Source organism: Eleutherodactylus coqui, chromosome 5 (genome assembly GCF_035609145.1).
Source record: "Eleutherodactylus coqui strain aEleCoq1 chromosome 5, aEleCoq1.hap1, whole genome shotgun sequence".
Classification (NCBI taxonomy): domain Eukaryota; kingdom Metazoa; phylum Chordata; class Amphibia; order Anura; family Eleutherodactylidae; genus Eleutherodactylus; species Eleutherodactylus coqui.
The window spans coordinates 129,653,490-129,674,193 of NC_089841.1; the positions used below are offsets into that span (position 1 = coordinate 129,653,490).

At 45.8% G+C, this 20,704-nt stretch overlaps 1 protein-coding gene across 4 annotated transcripts in view; it reads right to left on the reverse strand.

Moving 5' to 3' along the window:
- Positions 1–20,704, reverse strand: part of C5H5orf63 (chromosome 5 C5orf63 homolog) — a 287,813-nt gene that overhangs the window by 33,901 nt on the left and 233,208 nt on the right. For 2 of the 4 annotated variants that reach the window (XM_066603147.1, XM_066603146.1), the window contains one exon: positions 1,536–1,643. In XM_066603147.1, coding sequence (XP_066459244.1) covers positions 1,536–1,643 — 108 coding nt within the window. Of the gene's footprint in view, positions 1–1,535; positions 1,644–11,771; positions 11,877–20,516; positions 20,621–20,704 lie in introns of those variants that run through there. The other 2 variants (XM_066603148.1, XM_066603145.1) reach the window with 2 other exon arrangements.

Genomic DNA, 20,704 nt, shown 5'->3' on the forward strand with positions numbered 1-20,704 from the left:
ACGCTCGGGTAAGTCAGTTACTCGAGCGAGCACTGTCACTTTTTTTTTACTTTTACATGATCGTTGTTATCCATTGGATAGTAGCGATCATGTGACTGGGAACCACATACAGCAGCTCCTGGTGACAGCTTCATGCTCTCGGCTACTCATACTAGTCGGGAGCAGGGAGTTTTTAAATTTCCCGATCCTGCAAGGGTTGTGCCCATGCGTGTGCCGTAATGACGTCTGGCGTGCATGCGTTGAAGACTGGGGTCAGGTCCTGGAGGATGAGAACGCCACAGGACATCGCAGAGGACAGGGGTTAGTATCCTCAGCCACCCTTAATAAGGAGCATGACTGGAGGTTGTCAGCTACCTCTGGTAACAGACGGCATGAAGCTGTCATGTCCTCAGACTGCAGGGCTTTAATCCCCAGAGGCAGCATGTTTTTACGTCCCTGGGGATTAAAGCCCAGCAAAGCAGGACGTCAAAACACTATAGTAGTCACAAAGGTGTTAAAAAAAAACAAAAAAAAACAGGTACTAAAATGTCCCATGGATCAACAAATGGTACCATTAAAAGGACAACTCATCATATAAAAAACCCTTACACAGCACGGTTGACAATTAAAAAAGTTAGGGGGTCTTTAAATCGAGCTATTACAAATTTTATTTTTATTTTTTTTAAATGTGAAAAAGTTGCAACAACCCCACCACCCCCCAAAACTATAGCAATTTGGTATTGGCATAATCATACTGGTTTGCAGGGTTAATTTAACATATTATTTGTACTGCAAGATGAACACCATTAAAAATAAAAAACATGCCACAATTGCAGATTTTTAAAATCTTGCCTCTAGTAATGGATTAAATAGCAATCAAATGTTATATTTTTCCAAAAACTGGGTAAATAAAGACTAGAGTTCATTCCGCAAGAAACAAGTCCTGATGGAGCTCAGTCGATGGCAATATTAAAATACTATGGCTCTTGGAATGCTTCAGCACAAAAGCAAATCTTTACAAAAAAGAAAGTTTTTGTTGTGTACAAAGATGACAAAACATTAAAAAAAAAAACTGTATAAACTTGGTATTACTGTAATCGTGCTGATCCAGAGAATACTGTTATCACATTATGATGTTCAGTGTGCAAAATAAAAATGAAAAAACAAAAAACAAAAATGACATTTCTTTTTTTCCCAATCCCCCACTAAAAAGAAGAATAAAAATTATAGATTATATATACCCCAAAATGATACCGTTAAAAAATACAACTTGTCCCACAAAAAACCAAGCCCTTATAGGGCTATGTCGACGGAAAGATGAAAAAAGTTATGGCTCTAGGAATGCGATAATTAAAAAAAAAAAAAAAGAAATATTAGTGAGTCATTAAGACGCAAACAGGCTTGGTCACTAAGGAGTTAAACTGGCATAGATTATATTATTGCTAGATTTCTTATTCATTTCAGTTTGAAGATTTTCGATGACAAAAAACCCTCTAGAGAGGTTACATTAGTGCCCTGCCCGATCTGACCGCTCCACTAAAACCACATGCACATACCTTAGTAAAGAGAGTCAGCAATGGCTTCTCCTTCTGCGGTGTATAATGCCTTTTTGTCATTTGAGATGAAACATGTTTTATTCTGTGCAAATTTCTTAAATGGAACATCTGTTTAGAGGACAGAGAGAGAGAAAAAATAAAATAATAAACATCTGAGCAGAATTCAGATATAGAGACCCCTTGCTTTTGTGACAAAATCATCTTTCCAATTCATTGTTTCTGGGTTGGTTTTTAGCTGAAAATCTTAAAACTACCTAATCCCCCTAGTCTTTAGACTACTAATACACTATACCTGTTCTGATAGGACAGAACTGCTCATGTGACCAGCACTGGCCAATCAGCGAGCAGTGTACAGTGCGCTTTAGGTAATTAGAAAATTGCTGTGATCATCTTGGACAGTGGAAAACAGGGCCCAAATTGGCATATCAGAAGGGCATCAGAGAAGCACAAATGCAGGTAGTATACCCTCCTCCAACTCCTGTACCGGGTCAGAATACTGTCCCGAAACTGGAGGGTCGCTTTAATAGGACTTTCATTAAATGTATTTTTAGCAAATGTCCATTTAAATCAGTGGCAGTTTGTTTAGGATTTTCTCGTCAGACTTTCAAAACAGAAATCTTTGCACTGTGTCAGCAGTGAACGCTTTAGGCTGCCTGTCCACAGGCGTTTCGGTATCTGGAGCCGCTGCCCGGGAGCAGGAGCGGCAGACGGATCTCCTCTGTCAGCCTATCAGGCAGATAGGCTGACCGCGGAGAATCGTAGCATAATGCGATTTGCTAGCCGCGAGCAGAGAATCACAATGATTCTCCACTCGTAGACAGGGGTAAGTGCTCTCCATAGCAATGCTATGGAGAGATTTCACTGTGTTCCCCGTGGCCGGGTTATCGCCGCGGGGGAACGCAATGCAAACCCGCCTGTGGACAGGCAGCCTTAAAGAGCCCTTTCATTCTGCAAATTAGTAGTGATTTTGTTTCATTTAACCACTTGCACAGTAGGATTCTGCACCAAATCCACATAATTTAGGACTGTGGCTTTGTAAAACCCCATTAAGCAAAATGCTATTTGCAACATATTATGGAATGAAGAAACCCCCTTGATGGATTGTCACTTTGTCGTGGTAAGGGGACTTGTGTGTCCTAGTGAATCTGTGGGCAAAGCCGTCAGAGTCATTTGACCCCAGAAGGGCCTCCCTGGGTTGTAAGGCCACAGGGAGGAACCAGACCAAGCACAATTTGAAGTCCTCAATGGCGGAGTAGGCTGATGATAACATGGTACATGTTACAATGTCTGTAAAGGCGGAAGAAGGCTGCAACAGATGAGAAGCCACCAGCCGGGTTAACCATGCCACTGGATGTGAACCTCATTCTGTGAAGACTGTGTGTTGATTGGGTGAGCACGGATCTCCACATATAAATCAAACTTACACACAGGCATCTTCCAAGAAAATGAAAAAGTCCCATGGCGATTAGCGATGGGGGCAGGACTGTGAAATCTGGAAGCTCCTAGCCACAGACTGGCACATGGGCAATGGATATGGATTCAGTCATTCTAGCTCAGGGACCGGGGTAACTGAGCAGTTCGGCAGCTGTATCTACGACTGAGTAGCCCTATTTAGGACCCACTCTGCTCACTCCACATGGGGTGGGGGCTAGAAAAAGGTGCCTCTCTCTTCCCTGACTGGACTACTGCGTGAAGAGGGGTCACCACCTTGCGGTCAAAAAAAGAAAAGTGAATATGGAACGTTCGGACACTATTGGACAATGTAGATAATGAACGCCCTGAGCGCAGAACTGCTATTGTAGCAAGGGAGTTCAGGCACTTTAACATCGATATAGCAGCGCTTGAAGAGACCCAGAGAGCAGGAGTGGGACAGCTGAAGAAAGAAAAAGGAGGCTACACCTTATTTTGGAAGGGCCTGCCTGAACAAGAACGAAGAATACACAGAGTTGGCTTTGCAATTAAAAACGACCTGGTGGAGTATCTGTCGGAAGCACCCATCAGCATCAACGAACGAGTCTTGACTCTCCGAATTAATCTTGCCAAAAACCAGCAGTGTTTATGCACCAACTTTAGATGCTGATGAAGACATAAAGGAAATAATTTTACTGGCCGTTGGATATCATCTTATCAGAGATACCCAAGGAGGACAAAATCATCCTACTGGGTGATGTTAATGCAAGAACTGGACGAGACTTTGACCTGCGGCCAGGGACTAGAGGAAAAAATGGAGTTGGAAACAGCAACTCGAATGGCATCCTACTTCTTATGAACTGTGCGGAATATAAACTTATCATCACCAACACTCTTCCACCAGAAAAATAAATTTAAGACATCATGGAAGCACCCCTGGTCAAAGCATTGGCACCCCTTAAGCCCCATTTACGCAGGATGAATGTTGGCCTAACGATGCCTGACTTTTGTCCTTGCACAGACTCGCTCTCGTGCTGTTACACAGGAGCAAGTATTGCTGGCTCTCTGACAGAGCGGCCAGCAAGGGGCCAGGCCGGCAGGAGAAGAATTTTCTCCTCGCTCTTCCCTCTTCATTCACTTAACACAGCGGCCCTTCAGTACAGAAAGGTGGAGGGCTTGAAATATAAGCCCTCCCTTGAAAATAAGCCCTAGCTACACTACATGGGGGGAAAAAAAGCAATACTCACCTAGTAGACGGCGTTCGGGTCCCTTGCGCTAGGCTGCTGCAGGCTTCCATGTAGTCCTGAACGCTGACAGCAGTTCTTCCTGGTAATGGGGCTTGAATACCCCTGCCTCTAGCAAGAGATTGCTCCGTTTGGTTAATCGAGCGCCACATCAGCCAATCAGAGCCGGCGCTCGATCAACCAATCACAGCCAATGATGTCATTCAATGTAAGGCTGTGATTGCTTAATCGAGCCTAAGCTCTGATTGGCTAACGCGGCGCTCGATGAACCAATTTACTTGCTGGAGGCGGGGTATTCAAGCCCTACTACCAGGAAGAAATGCTCTGTTGACATTCAGGAATACATGGAAGCCTGCAGCAGTGCTGGATACCAGCGCAAGGGACCTGAACGTCGAAAATAAGACACACTGCCTCTTTTGGGGCAAAAAATTATATAAGACAGGGTCTTATTTTCAGGGAAACACGGTAGTATGCATTTGATCATAAAAATAGCTTAATGTAGCAAATTGATCCAGAATGTTTTTATATCCCTACTCTTCACAGCAATTTCTCTTAAAAAAAATTTGATTTCTGTACTTTATACGTCTATTACCCTTAGTGGCTGGGCCTATTTTGTGGCTTTCATCATCGAAGCACAAGAGCCACACCTCGGTGACATAGTCGAATGAGGCCTTATAATTAGGTTTTTTAATGGCACCACTCTGGAGAACATATAAAATGTGTTGTATAACTTATTACATTTTTTTTTCGTGGGTGGGGATAGAAAAAAAACATCCAGAAATGTTGCCATTGTTTTTGGGTGTTTTGTTTTCCCATCGTTCACCATTTGGTAAAAATAACATAATTTTCTTATCTGCATCGATCTGATCACTATGATACATCGCTTTCGATTATACAGATTGAATTTTTTTTTTCTCTAATTTAGTGCAATACAACCATGTTTTCCAAGAAAAACTATTGAAACTGCATCTTCATATTCTAAGGAAATATTTTTACGGCATTCACCATGCAACATAAAAACGTCAATACCCATTCATTATAGGTGGTTTTTTTCCTACATTTTTTGGTATTTTATCCATTTAAAAAGGGTTTTTGTGGGGAAAATGCATATTTTAAAAATTGGATGCCTTTACAAAAAATTAAACTGTATTAACCCTTTCCAGTCCAATGTCGGGCCTGCCCCAACATCATAATTTCCCTCCACAGCTCCGATGTCGGGGCAGGCCCGACACTGCAGTGCAGGAGTGGATCTGCACTCGATCGTCAGACACATCAGGTACAGATACACTTCTGCACTGGTCCTCATCGAGGACCCCCGAGGAGAAGGCAGAAAGGGTTTTTAATCCTTTCTGCCTTCTCCTTTACACATTACATAGCGCTCAATTAGCGCTATGCAATGCATAGATTCCGGCCGGCGATCATGTGACCGCCGGTGTTACCTGACCCCCGCCGGTCACATGAACGCCGAGCCGGGAGCCTGCACTGTGGGAGGACCTGCTTACCTGACCGGCGTCTTGCGCATTCTCCTTCTGTCTCCCGGACCGGCGATCATGTGACCGCCAGGTGCCACCTGACCCCAGCGGTCACATGATCGCCGAGCCGGGAGGCAGAAGGAGAATGCGGAAGACGCCGGACAGGTAAGCAGGTCCCTCCCTGCACCCTCTTGAACTCTGTCAGTTCAGGAGGGTGCAGAGAAAATGTATTTTTTCTCACCCATTCTCCCCAGCTCCAATTTATTTGGAGCTGGGAAGAATGGGTGAGAAAAAATAAATGGATTGGAAAGGGTTAAACTTTAAAAAGATGGATGTGCAGGTTTAAAGTCCATGAGTGAGGTCAGTTAAAAGGCGTATTGGCGACCACGAAGGGGTTAAAAAGTCCCTTCCAACTCTACGATTCTTACTGGCCTTTATTTTTTATTATTAAAGACGTGACGGGCACAATATAGCCGCGGTCATTTTATATCTAGGATTTCATAAATTTAGAGTGAAATGCATAAGAAGCTTTTGATATGAGAGGAATACATTACAGCGGATGTGCAGGAAGCCCGTAGCAGATCTCTGACTGGGGAGAAAAATCAAACAAAAAATAAGCGGGAGCATTTATACAATGTTTTATACAAAACTGAACCTCCAACCAAAGAAAAAAATACTGAAAGCCTCAGCTTTCCATCAGAAAAGATACAACTACTGTAAGGCTACATTCACATGGGCGAGGGCGAGATCGGGCAGAGAAACTCAACCCAATATCACCCATGCCAACTTGTGTTATTCACATCAATGCTAAGTACTTTTCATACAACAATGCCCTGCATCACTTCTGTGAAATTGGGATCCTCAGGCATGTTTCACGCACGTCAGAGGATCACAAGTGTTCCCCATTGGGAAACAGCCCATCACATTCACATCACACGGCATGAGTGCGCCATGTTTGGTCTTTAAGGTCCCGAGAACGCCCCAAAATAGAACATACTGCGATTTTCATCCTCACAGCAGAATTCAGTTTATATTCGTGCATCTTGCAATGCCCTAAACTTGCGTGAGATTCTTGCCCATGTGAATAAGTCCATCACAGAGGTGAGAGAAAAAAAAGTACAAAGACATAACTCACAGAGAAGGAAGCCAAATATGCACCACCTGATAAACAGCAGGGTATTCTCAATCACCATATACCCTAGTAGCATGCAGAAAGCCAGATTGCAATATGAGGGAGCTAAATGTTCCTGCGCCAACTAATGTGCAGCCACTCACCTCCTAGGTATCGGTTTACATATGCGGACTATGTTGTCTGCAGTCACCCCTCCCCTAATCTTGGGTTAAAGTGAGTGGCTGCACATTAGTCTGCACTGAACATTTAGCTCCCTCATATTGCAATCTGGCTTTCTGCATGCTACTAGGGTATATGGTGATTGAGCTGCCCTGCAGTTTATCAGATGGTGCATATTTGGCTTCTTTTTCTGTAAGTTATGTCTTTGTACATTTTTTCTCTCACCTCTGTGATTTTAATCTATTTATTACGGAGATAGCGTAGGTTCTAACGGACACGTGGTGGCCTTGCCGCGGCCTGTCAGCTTACGCGTTTTAGCCAAAATGCAAACTAACACTTACATTTATCAGTGGGTTTTTTTCCATGCAGTGTGTTATAGATGCTGAGGGAGCCCAGAATGTTATGCCAGTGGTGCACTGTGGTGATCCAGGGCAATCCACTGCTTTGCCAGTAGGGGTTGCATTCCTGTATGATGTGGCGCACTTATCTATGGCTGGCGTCCTTGGTGTCAGTTCATATGTGCAGATTATGTTGTTTGCAGTCACCCTTCCCCTAATCTTGGGTTAAAGTGAGTGGCTGCACATTAGTCTGCACAGGAACACTTAGCTTCCTCATATTGCAATCTGGCTTTCTGCATGCTACTAGGGTATATGGTGATTGAGCCTGCCCTGCAGTTTATCAGGTGGTGGGTATTTGGCTTCCTTTTCTGTGAATTATGTTTGTGGATTAATATACATGAGCGATGCGGAAAAAAAAATTGCGGCACGCCCTAGCTTTGGGCGTTCCCTTGGAACGCATCAGCCTTTGTTTTCAATGGGACAGGAAAACACATTGAAAACAATTGGAAAAACTTGCCGATCCTCTGATGTGGGTGAAAGCTGCAACAGTGGGGATCAATGAGAACACCGGTCCCCAATGCTAATCCCTTACGCCACAATCAATGTAGATTGTGGCAAGTAAAGTGTTAAGAGGGAAGGCACTCCCTTTGTGACATCATCGACTCTGTCATGTAATTGCAGAGGGCCAATGAGTTTCCATGGTAACCAGACGCCAGGCAATGGCGTATGGGTCTGCGATGGTCCGTGATCACTATGAAACGTGATAATGCATTGCAGTACAGAAATTTAGCAAAAAAAAAAGAACTAAGTAAAATACTTTTTGCACACTTTCACCTGTTTAAATTTTTTTTTTTTTTTTTTTTTTAAAACCCACCTTTGGTATCATCGCATCTGAACCCACAACAATAACATGAACACACTTTTTATCCTGCACAGCAAAGGCTGTCAGAAAAACACAAAAATACATAGCCAAAATGCTTTTTTGTTCATTTTGCCTCCCCCCCCCCTAAAAAAAACCCACACACAATAAAAGTGATCCATAAAGCCCAAAATGGTATCAATAAAAAGTTTAGCTTGTAATGCAAAAAACAAGCTCTCACAAAGCTCTGTTGATGGATAAAGAAATAAAGTTATGCGAGCTTGAATGTAACAATGTTAAAAAAAAAATAAAAATAAATTACTGTTAAAAAGTGGGGGAAAAAAAACTAAAAAAAAAAATATTATAAGTTTGGTATTGTCGTAATCATACCAACCAACAGAAAAACATTTTTTATCATGTCATGAAAACCCCACGAACAATGGAAAAATGGGAGATAGGGTGACCAAAAAAGTGCATTTCTGACGTTCTTTAACTTTTATTACTCTTTTTTTTTAATAATCACTAAAACTTTATTGATCTTATTTTTACACTTTCTTTTAGTCCTCCTAGAGGACCACAACCAGCGATGCTTTAATCGCTCCTGCAGTATGACGTAATGCCATAGCATTACGTCATACTGCTTTTTTAACAGGCAGTCTGTCAAGCCACCCTATGGGGATGGCTTGATAGGCAGTCTGCTACGGCAGCCCTGGGGCCTTTCAGAAGGCTCCCGGCTGCCATGACACCCTGCACGGCTTCCCCGATCTCACCGCGGGGGGACCGTACGGGAACCCCGAACATTGTTCGGGGGATTTAAATTCCGCTGTCAGAATTGACAGCGGCATTTAAAGGGTTAGTAGCTGCGATCGTCCGATTGCAGCTATTGCCAGCGGGTGTCAGCTGTAATAAACAGCTGACGTCCGCGCTGTATGGAGGGAGATAGCAGCGCTGCAACATCAGGACGTAAAAACACCATAGGGCTGTCACTAAGGTGTTAAGCATGTAATTCCGCTAAGAAAGCCCCGTGATTATGCCCCAAGTGGCTGTATGTATTCACAGGGCGATTTTTCTGTGCGTGTTCTGTCCGATTCTGAGATGGGTTAATTCACACAAGTGTTTTTTCTCTTGGACTGATGGTCTAAGGCCACTCTCTCACATGTGCTTTTAACCGCGATTACCGTGTTTTGAAGACCGCGGTAATCACTGTATAATGCTCCCATTATTTCAATGGAGCCTCGCAGACATGCGCTCGAACGCAGCACTTTCTAGCGCCACGATTTTTGAGCACAGTCTGCTCTATTTTGCCGCGTTTAGCGCAACTCATGACCCATCACAATGATGAGGTGCACTAAAACCTTTTGTCGGAGGCAGTAACCTACATCCGAAAATGGCAGTGAAATTGCAGTGTTTTACCGACGGCATGTGTGAAGGCCCATTTAGACACAACGATAATCGTTCAAAAGATGGCGCTCAAGCGACTTTTGAGCGATCATCGTTGTGTCATTTACAGCGCAAGACGATTGCTCAAGATGAGTGATCACCTTGCACTGTCAGCGGAGGATGCAGAAGACAAGCAGGGCGCCCCCTCTTGTCCTCTGCATACAGCTGTTCCCCCTCTCCGAGTGCCCGGCTGTTATACAGCTGAGCGCTCAGAGGGAAGGATGCGGAAGACAAGCCAGGGTGTCCCCACTTGTCTTCTGCATACAGCTGTTCCCCGGCTCCGAGTGCCCGACTGTTATACAGCCGAGCATTCAGAGCAGAGGATGCAGAAGAGAAGACGGGGTGTCCCCGCTTGTCTTCTGTATACAGCTGTTCCCCCGCTCCGAGCGCCCGGCTGTTATACAGCCGAGTACTCGGAGCGGAGGATGCAGAAGAGAAGTGGGGAACTCCGCTTGTCTTCTGCATCCAGATGTTTTCTGCATTGAACACCCGGCTGTTATACAGCCAAGCCCTCTCTGCCGGGTATGGGGAACAGAGCTGGACCGCTGTGTTCTTCATACTCAGCCTGTCATCAGGGAGCAGGATACAGCTGAAACAATAGTATCAACTGTATCCTGCTGTGAATCCCTGATAAGGCTCATCGTTGTCTTTCAGTACGCTGAAAGACAACGATGAGCAACGGGATAACAAAAACTGCATGATGTCAGTGAAGTAAGACACAACGATTATCGCTCAAAAGACTGCTTTTGAGCAATAATTGTTGTGTCTAAATGGGCCTTGAGAGCGGCCTTAGTTAGAAAATTTGCTGCTACTTCTATTTTTGTGAGATTTTTTTCCAAGACTCGACCATTATTTTCAATGCGCGCATTAAAAAAAATAACACATTGCAATCATATGCCATGCGATTTCCACGTCAGTGTGATGCATTTTAATGCAGGACCGCAGGGGAATAAAAGAACCAGGAAGTACAGAGCAGAGAAAAACACGCAATAAAAAGGCAAATGAAAATCTCAAGAAAAACGGTAAGTTTTTTACTAATCAATATTGCACTCGCCCGTGTAGATACAGCCTACGGGCTGCATTATAGTAGACGGTCATTGGGCGAAATTCTGCTGTATGAAAAACCATTTTCCTGTTGCAGTCTGTGATAAACATATAAAGCTCAGCTTTGCTGTACAGAAGTACTTGACGAACGGATTTGACTTAACAAAAGTGCTTTTTCATCTTTCTACCTTTTCCTTTTCTACTTGCTGGACCTTGCATCCCTTACTTTATTACTGCATCACACTTGATGTACAGTCTGTCCGTTTTCCCTAGTTAAACATAAAACTTTAATAAAAAGAGAATTAAAAAAGAAAAGAAAGAGTCAAAAGATGAACTTAAAGGTGCCGTCATTGGGCCAGGAATAAGTGCTCGGCTGAAAGACCATCTTTACAGTCCAGCCTGGAAATAAATGGAGCTGACAGACGATTGTAGCAAGAGGCCTACAGAAACATGCAGCGGGTATTAGCGGCCCATGCGATGGCCATAGATGACACCAGTTCAGATATTCCAATAGATTATATTATGTAACACTAGATGCCAGTGTGCCACTCTAGACGGCAGACTTAGTTTACCTTTCTCTGCCCAGCTCACACACGATTCTGTGTATATACTTCAGAAAAAAGGATTAGAGGGGAGCTCCATAAGATCATTCCGTATGAAGCTCCTGCATTTCACGTTTCTTACAGGCCTTGTGTATACTGGAGACTGAATTTTGTTATTGCTCTTTAAAATATTCTAAAATATATAAAATTAAACATTATAGTCTTGTTTTGTTTACAGCTTCTATGCAGAGGTGTGTGTCTCCATGGCTACAGACTATAAACAATGAACAGTATGTGTTACTTTGTTTCCTCCGACTCTTGTAGGTTACCAAGAAGCAAGAATACAGTAGAGCAGCTGTGATAGTAACTGCTGCCTGACCATAGTATAAGGCCAGCTTTCCACGGGCAGACCAGATTCTGCATGCGCGAGGCCTGCAGCTGTGAGCCCGGCCAGCGACCCTGTGTACCAGCTTCTTGTTTATTGCATATGACTGTGGCGGTTCGCCGTCGGTCATGCGCAATACAGCTTGTTTCTTTTTACCATTTGTATTTCCCGCGTCATGGTATGGGCTGCAGGTCGGACCGCCTCTACTTACTTCAATGGAGGCCATCCCCATGGAATCCGCGGCAAAATAGCAAATTTTTCCCTGTTTGCGGAATACACTATTTGTATCCGCGAGCTTTTCAATGCTGTTTTTCTGCGGATTCTCCATGTGAATTCTGATCACGGATTCCGCTATTGGAATCCGCCCATGCGAAGCCGGCCTAATAATAACATAGACAATAATATTCACTCCGTTGTCAGTGCCTAGTACACAGATTAGAACCTATTGTAAATAGCACCATTTATTTTATTTAATTTTTGATTGTTTGGTCGGTCAACAACAGGGTCTATGGGAAATGTGACCCTTCAGTACCCCGATATGTATCAGATACTCTAGCCAAAAGGAGAGATAAATGGTAATTGTAATTACCAAGTCACCATCACACTGCATCAGCTTCATGCACAGGTGGCTACATAGTGGCGCACGCAGTGCTCTGCGGCTCCATACTACAGAGACACAAGTAATCTGCGCCTCGCCATGCTCTGCTCCTTGCAGCGGCGTTAGTCCCAGATGTTCTAGCTCTGTAACAGCAGCCAATGGAGCATGACACATTTTTGGCTGCGGGATTTGTGTGACTTCAATATACCAATTTACGAGTTAGGAGAAATATGGCAATAGAGTCATACAGCTGTAAGGGGCTGTAGAGAGCTGTAATGTGGCCATATATACAGTATGAGGCTTCATACACAAGCTGTATATTCTGTACCAAGAGAGGGATCAGATGCAGGCAGAAAAAGCTAAGAAACTGTTCCAAACAAAACACGTGGGAAAGTTGTCCTTGACCCGGTCCTGTTGTTAGCACAACCTATACTGTCTCGCTATAGAGTCATATCATTACTGCGATTCAAGGGGGACAGGTTATCACCTTAAATTATGTTATGGGGTTCAAAGATAATGAAATGGGGAGTCTGGGAGCTGCATTTCATTATCAGATGAATGATAATGAAAAAGGCATCATGCTGCGCACACATAACTGTGCAGGGAATAGGGCGCCCGGTGAGTATGGAGCAGCTCCCGGACTCCACGTTCCATCACCTCTGAGCCCCATAACATAGCTTATGAGGCTCAAAGGTATGCCGGGTCCCTTTAAATGTGGCCTAAGTGCTGGCAGCGACTGAACAATTCAGTTGTTTTCAGTTTCAGCGAATATAAAAATCAAACGCCGATCCCCCCGATTACACAGGCTGCTGTTCATCTATGAAAGCCGATCTGATTATGGAGGCGAGCGAAACTCGGTCCAATATTACGCTCACCAACATGCAATTTCGCTGTGGATGCGAGGCTTTTTTGAAAGCAATGGGTGATGCGATTAGAGGGCTCGCCCAAAGACAGAACATGCCGCAATCTGTTTCCCACATCGGCTCATGTGTACGTTTTTTTGAATAGGGTTCATATTTATGCGAGATTTGCGTGTCTCATAACACACAAATCCCGTATGAGATTCTCAGCCGTGTGAAACCGCCCTGAGACTGCAGTTTGTACGTACAGTGATAAGCAAAATCTGCAGAAGAGAAATGATGCAACTTTAATTTAACCCTATTGCAAAATTGATTGCCAGATCAAAATAGATGCATTGAAGTGAAAACAAAGGCTGCCCCTCAGAAGTGATCATAGCGTAACTATCAATTATTAACGTAGCAAAAATGTACAAAACGTTCCTTAGAAAGAGTAAGTGCACAATGCAATAAATCACCATTCCAACTTAACTGAAAGCTGATAAAAAAAGCCATCTACATGTGAGATTTTAAATATAAAGGTTCTCTGTGGGAAGGCCAGATCAAAAGTTCACAAGAAAGAACTTTCATCTGCAATCCGTTAATGTGAACACACTGCAACATAAATCACAGATTCTAAGTATTGCTTTCCGCAGTGTGTTTTAAGGCACTTTGCATCCCCTCATTAGGTGACAAAGAAAGAATAAAGCTAGGCATGAAGAATAGGTGCTGCAGCATATGGGGTTTCAGCTCAAGCAGCATTACAATCAGCCGAAAAAGTGAGCTTTCAGAGAAATGGGCTTTTAATGTTCTTAAACCTGCTGCTTTGTTAGGCTAAAGCAGGAAAAGGCAGAATGTTAGACTTCATAAGTACAGTGCTTATTAAAGATGAAGGTGACGATTCATGTAGCGTTCAGACAGGCAGATTGACATATGGCATTGAGAGCCAGAATGGCTCATGACTATAACCTTCAAGTTTAGGGGCAATTAGAAACAAGCTCGGCGCTGCAGCAAAGTACAAGCCGACCTTAACACCTGAGCAGGGATTTCTAGGGACTCGCATGAACTAACCCCCGACACCTCAGTTAATGGAGAAGGGCCAGGTTCACATGTCCAATGTAGCAGGAAGAAATGCCCTTCCTGCCACCTGCACTCTGCAGGACTGCGCTAACAGACGTCAGCATCCTGCAGTGTCAGGCATCACTCATTGATATATGGTTCAAAACACAGTGATAACGGAGATGCATTATGTCCTCCGTACCCCCATATCGTAAGGGTAATTGATTAATCTGTCACCAACTTTTTGTCCTATAACTAAGTTTATGGGCTAAAAGTAGGTGGTCCGCCGAGTCTGGAGATGTGTTATACTTCCCTCCCTTGTAGTTCACCCGGTTCTAAGTGTTGCAAGCTGCAGCTTAATTCATTGAGAGGCGCTAAGTAATCCGCCCATTATAAAATTAGAATGGGCAGGCTACTTAGCGCACCACTCAATGCACTGAGCTGTGGCTTTTAGCACGGACACCGGAGGAGGGCAAGTATTACACTTACATCCCCAGACTCAGCCGGTCACCTATTCTCAACCCATAAACTGAGTTTATAGGGCTAACAGTAGATGACAGATTCCCTTAAAGGGGTTCTGACATGAATAATTTTTTTATGCTTTAGCAGCCATTGTTCCCTGGTCTGCCTAATGGACCCAGGGAACCCATGGGTTAATGGCTGCTAAAGCATAAAAAGATAATACTTACCTTGTCTTCTGTTGTTGTTGACATCGGGGGGTCAGCTCCCGGCAGGCAGTCTTCTTCCTCCAGCAGCCGCGCCGCTCCGGGATCGCGCGCATGCGCAGTAGAGAGGTGCCCTCTGACAGGAGTCAGGACGGGCTGCGTCTCCACTGCGCATGCGCAGCACTCCGGAGTTCAGCCGGACGGACGGGCCGCCCACAGCAAGCACTGCTTGTGACGTGCTTGCTGTGAGCGGTCCGTCCGTTGACCTCGGAAGTGCCTGACGGACGGACCAGAGCAGGAAGCGGTCTTTTTGACCGCTCCTGCTCTGCTTTAAAGGCACAGAAGATGATGCCGGCTGGAGGGGACATGCCTGGCGATCGGGCCAGGCCAGGCAAGGTGAGTACAATTTTTTTTTCTTCATGTCAGAACCCCTTTAAGGACTATGTAGTGTGTTTTTCAGCCATATTGTCCCTATTGCCTATAAGGATAATACATTGCTTCAGGAATCACTAACCAAAATAAAGAACCAATACGGACAATGGAGCATGGCATCTTCACTATTCAGTAGTGGGAAGGGGTATTCGGAGACAAAAAAATATGGGCAGGGAATGGAACAAGATAAAAAAACTAAGCATTAGGCCTCATGTCGACGGCAAAAATGGAATTTCAAAAACCGCGCGGGTCTCCTGCACGTGATCCGTGCCCATAGGGAATCATTGGGCACCTGCAGGTAATTAAATACCTGCGGATGTCATTTTCCCCCGGCGTGTGGATCGCATGCACGGGAAAACAACCGCAGTACGCTCCATTTTTGTGCAGTTTTCCCGCACAGACGGCTCCCGTGGCTTCCACTGAAGCCAATGGAAGCGGTCACTGCGTCCGTGCCGCATCCACCGGGTAGAAGAAAGACAGGTAAGAATATTGTATTTTCTGGCCTCATGTCTGCGGGCCGGGTGGAATCCGCATCGGCCCGTGGACATGAGGCCTTACTTATACATTACGGACGAACTCCTAGGAACAGGTCGGATTCCGCATGCAGATATCTACAGCGGAAGGCCTGCAATCGATCGCGGAAACTAATTGTGTATAGCCACATAGGTGTGCAGTTCTCCATGCGAATGTACGTGTATGGACAGCATATCGTCCACGTAGAAAAACATCCCAGGCAGGGAATGAAATCAGAAATTAGGGCAACATCGCTCAGGTGACCATTGTGATCGATCTCTCTCAATTCTGGCTTTTTGTATCTGGTCTCCTAGCAAGTTGCGAACAAATCCGTGACCATAATGGCATATGCACTGCGGATCAAATCAAAATCAAATCATGGTATTTGTATAGCGCCAACTTATTCCGCAGCGCTTTCAGGTAATTATTATTTATTACCCCCCACCCAGCTGGGTTCTCATTTTACCGACCTCGGAAGGATGGAAGGCTGAGTCAACCTTGAGCCGGCTACCTGATTTATGCGGGGATCAAACTTGCAACCTTCAGGTCGTAGGCGAGAGCTTACACTCTGCACCACACGAGGCTCATCACATGCATCCATACAAATCAATGCAGATCAGAGGCCTAACTTGAAGCTCCTGGGCCCCAATGCAAAACCTGGAATGGGGCTCCCAACTATAATGCTTTATTCATAGCACTGGACTCCCTATATGGAGAAGAGAGGCCTTATGGGCCCCCTAAGGCTCCTGGGCCCGGGTGCAAAAGTATCCTCTGCTTCCCCTATAGTTACGCCCCTGATGCAGATTATATTCGCTAAAAAACAGCATGCTTCCACTTGTGGAATCTGCAATTCCTACCCGCTTGCGAGTGAACCGGTGAAATTCCATGCCTTTCAATGCCCGTGTATTGCAGCATTCTGTCTGCACAGATGGCGATCGGGGAACCTACAATTCAAATCCGGTCTTCTTGGTCCAGTGAAGCCGCTCTAGTCCTAAAAGCCAATACAGCAGTGATGTGCCAGTCATTGTTCATGTGACCGCTGTAGCCATCCCCTAGCCTCAGCAGTGATCCTGCCACAAAGGGCAGGTGACGGCTGAAACCAGCGATTAGCTGCATTGACTGCTGCCAGGACCTCGCTGGCCGCGATAGATGCAGAGGGCATCTACCTGATGAGTATTATTTAGGGCAGCGGTTCTCAAACTTTTTCAGCCATGGAGCCCTTTTTGAAGCAAAAGTTTCTCATGGTGACCCAAAGCAAAACAGAGGGTGTGGTCAAGGGAGCAGTTAGGGGCGTGGCTTATCACAACATATGATTTTTTTACCTCAGTTGTTATAAACAGGACAGGGGCGTTTAAAAAAAAAAAAAAAACAAGTAGGGAGGAACTCTGGAGCACTGGAAGGGCTATTGGAATACATTATATTTTAAATTAACATGCTGGGGAATTACATTCCGCACCACATGTCAATATCCGCACAGGTTTTGTGCAGATTATTTCCACAGCGTGTGGATGATTTTCAAAATCTCATCCAATTTGCTGTCACAGCTACTATAAATACCACAGCAAATCCACCCCATGTAGTAATAGTGACCCCCTATACTGGCTGTAGTAGTAATAGTATCCCCTATGTTGGTGGCCCCAGTAGTAATAGCATCTCCTATATTGGTAGCCCAGTAGTAATAGCATCCCCTATATTAGTAACCCCAGTAGGAATAGCGTCCCCTATGTTGGCCCCAGTCGTGAGGGGGTCTCCCACTGCGGCCCCAGTCGTGAGGGGGTCTCCCACTGCGGCCCCAGTCGTGAGGGGGTCTCCCACTGCGGCCCCAGTCGTGAGGGGGTCTCCCACTGCGGCCCCAGTCGTGAGGGGGTCTCCCACTGCGGCCCCAGTCGTGAGGGGGTCTCCCACTGCGGCCCCAGTCGTGAGGGGGTCTCCCACTGCGGCCCCAGTCGTGAGGGGGTCTCCCACTGCGGCCCCAGTCGTGAGGGGGTCTCCCACTGCGGCCCCAGTCGTGAGGGGGTCTCCCACTGCGGCCCCAGTCGTGAGGGGGTCTCCCACTGCGGCCCCAGTCGTGAGGGGGTCTCCCACTGCGGCCCCAGTCGTGAGGGGGTCTCCCACTGCGGCCCCAGTCGTGAGGGGGTCTCCCACTGCGGCCCCAGTCGTGAGGGGGTCTCCCACTGCGGCCCCAGTCGTGAGGGGGTCTCCCACTGCGGCCCTAGTAGTGAGGGGGTCTCCCACTGCAGCCCCAGTAGTGAGGGGGTCTCCCACTGCAGCCCCAGTAGTGAGGGGGTCTCCCACTGCAGCCCCAGTAGTGAGGGGGTCCCCCACTGCGGCCCTAGTCATGATGGGGTCTCCCACTGTGGCCCAGTAGTGATGGGGTCCCCCATTGCTGCCATGCGCTTCAGATACAGCGAGAAGAAAGGGTTAAACTACTTACTACACACAGCCTTCCCTGTCTCTGCTACACCAGAGCGAGAGAGATCACAGGCAGCAGAGATGGAGGTTTAGCAGTGCGGATTACAACAGAGGTGATTGGGACAGCCCAATCAGGCCACTCTTGGGCCGAGTTCACACGGGACGGAATTGTCAGCAGAACGTCCAGCGGACTGTCGGCAGCGGACATCCTGCTGCAGATCAGCCGCAGAATGCCTGCCTCGAAACCTGCACTATTTAGTGTGGGTTTTGAAGCTGGTTTCATCGTGAGAGGGACTAGGTTCCCCCAGTAGTGATGGCGATACACTTGACAGATTTGAATTCCGCGCTGCAATGAAGATTCCGCATGGGTTTTGTGTTTTTCAGCAGCATGTGGATGAGATTTTCAAATGATGCTACTGTAAATGCAGCAGAATTTCCATACGGAGGGATCCCATGGAAATTCTGCCCTGTGTGAAACCAGTTCACTTTGGCGAGAAAATCGTGCGAGATGTACGTGATACGAGACACACAAATATGAAACCCCTTTTCTTAAATTGGTTCAACCACATTTGTAATGTTTTCCTGCATAGAACCATGTTGCAATGCTATGCAGGAGACACATCTCAGCATGTCCTTCCTTTTTGCGGTATCGCCCATTGTTCTTGCATCCACAGGTTTCAGATGGATGGTGAGGGCGATATCGGGCCATGGATCACCCCCCAATATCACCCACACCATTGGTCCCAGCTCTACTCACTGCTGTAGCGGTGTCCGGACAGGCTGTACTGAGGACCTGAGGTTGGCGTTAAAGCTGCTGATAACATGACCGGAGCCAGCTGATGTGATTCACATTGCTATGCCGTCCCCAGGTCCTGGACATTGCTTTCCTCAGTACAGCCTGTTGAGACATCGCTACAGGGGTGAGTAGAGCGGGAACCTAGACCCTCCAGAGGAGCCCCTGAGAATCGCTTGCGAAGCCCCAAGGGCTCCGCGTAGCACACTTTGGGAAACCCTGATTTAGTTTAATAGTTCTTCGCATTCCCTACCCAGAATTTTTTTCATATCTCAGAATATCCCTTTAAAGGGGTTTCACTAGAATAGGTTATCTCCCATATACAGAATAGGGGATAACTTGCTGATCAGCGGGGGTCTCACCACCGATCTTGATCACACAACTCCCATGCCCCGTTCTCCTGTCACTGTAGGGGTGACGTCACAGAATGGAGAGCTGGCTGAGCATACGCAGTCAGCCCTCTATTCACTTTTAATGGGACTGCCATGATATTCGTAACAATGGAGTGCTGACTACCATTGGATATGTTCACATGGCTGTAAATGCTGTGGATTTCCTGTAGCGGAACTGCATGCAGAAAATCCACAATGTTGACAGCAGATGGGATTTTACTAAATCTTACCAACAGCCAATGAAAAACAATCAGCAGCAACAATTGACTGGCATTGTGGATTTTACACCAATCTACTCGTAGGATGCAAATTGCCATAATGCATCCCACCCCTGCAAATGGGGGGCACAAAACCCACATGCAAAATATCCTATATGGGCATCCCGTAAATGTCCTGTGGGCATGCCTAGGAGCCATGCGAGTGCCATCTTACGCCCCGGCTACGGTACTAATGCCTGCTTTGGCTTTTTTTGCAATTATGTAAATGCAGCCTAAATATGAGAACGCCATCATCACTTTTACGCAGTTAGAAAAGTACATGGAAATAAATAGAAAGCGACTGTTCATAAAGTAACGGTTATCAGCCCACACGATGGGGGAATTACAACAAATGCCTTCAACACGTTCTTCCTGCAAAGTAATCTGTCAGGCTTGTCTCCAAAGCAAAACATTCTCCTTTCATGTTAATTAATGTGTTACTACATATCACAAATGTCTTCTGATGAAAACATTGGCGCTCCTGCAACAGATAGCAGGCTTCTTCTATTCCACATGGTAATTTATGCACGTTCTGATGAACATGGTACAATCCAACTAAATTACAGCTGACCTCCCTGGGCACACAAGTGCGTCACATGGGCTTATGTGCGCCATATTGCGCCTCTGTCATTCGCAAGGACTGCGGTAGAGGTCCACGAGCCTCCTACTGTACCTCCGCATGCCTCTGATTAAAAGGTGGAGTATTTTCTGTCGGCGTCCGTATAAATCAACCAGTGTGAATACAGGAAAAGATGACAGATAAGAGTACTGTTTACCATCGACCTTGATGGTCCGTGCGGCGGTAAAGCTGAGTTAGTGGTGGCAGGATCTGTAAGAGCTGCCGCTAGCGACACTTACAATGCTCGCACCGCGCTCTCCATTATGGAAATGTTTCTTCAGATCCTCACCAAAGACTCTTCAGTCCGCAGATCGTTTGTTGGTGGTTTAAAAGAGATAGAAAAGTGGAGCCGCAAAAAGCAGAATGCAGGAAGCTCTTACTTTGAGGGCCTGAACGGCTTCTTTCCACTGCAGCGGCACCAATGTCCTCCACCTCGATTCAAGGGCTTCTCCAGTTCAGCACATAAAGCCCGTCTTACATCAGCCTATTGAAGAGTAACTGCACTTTTAGAAACTTTTGACATGCCAGATCGAAAAGTCAAAAAAGTTTTGATTAGTAGGGGCTCCAA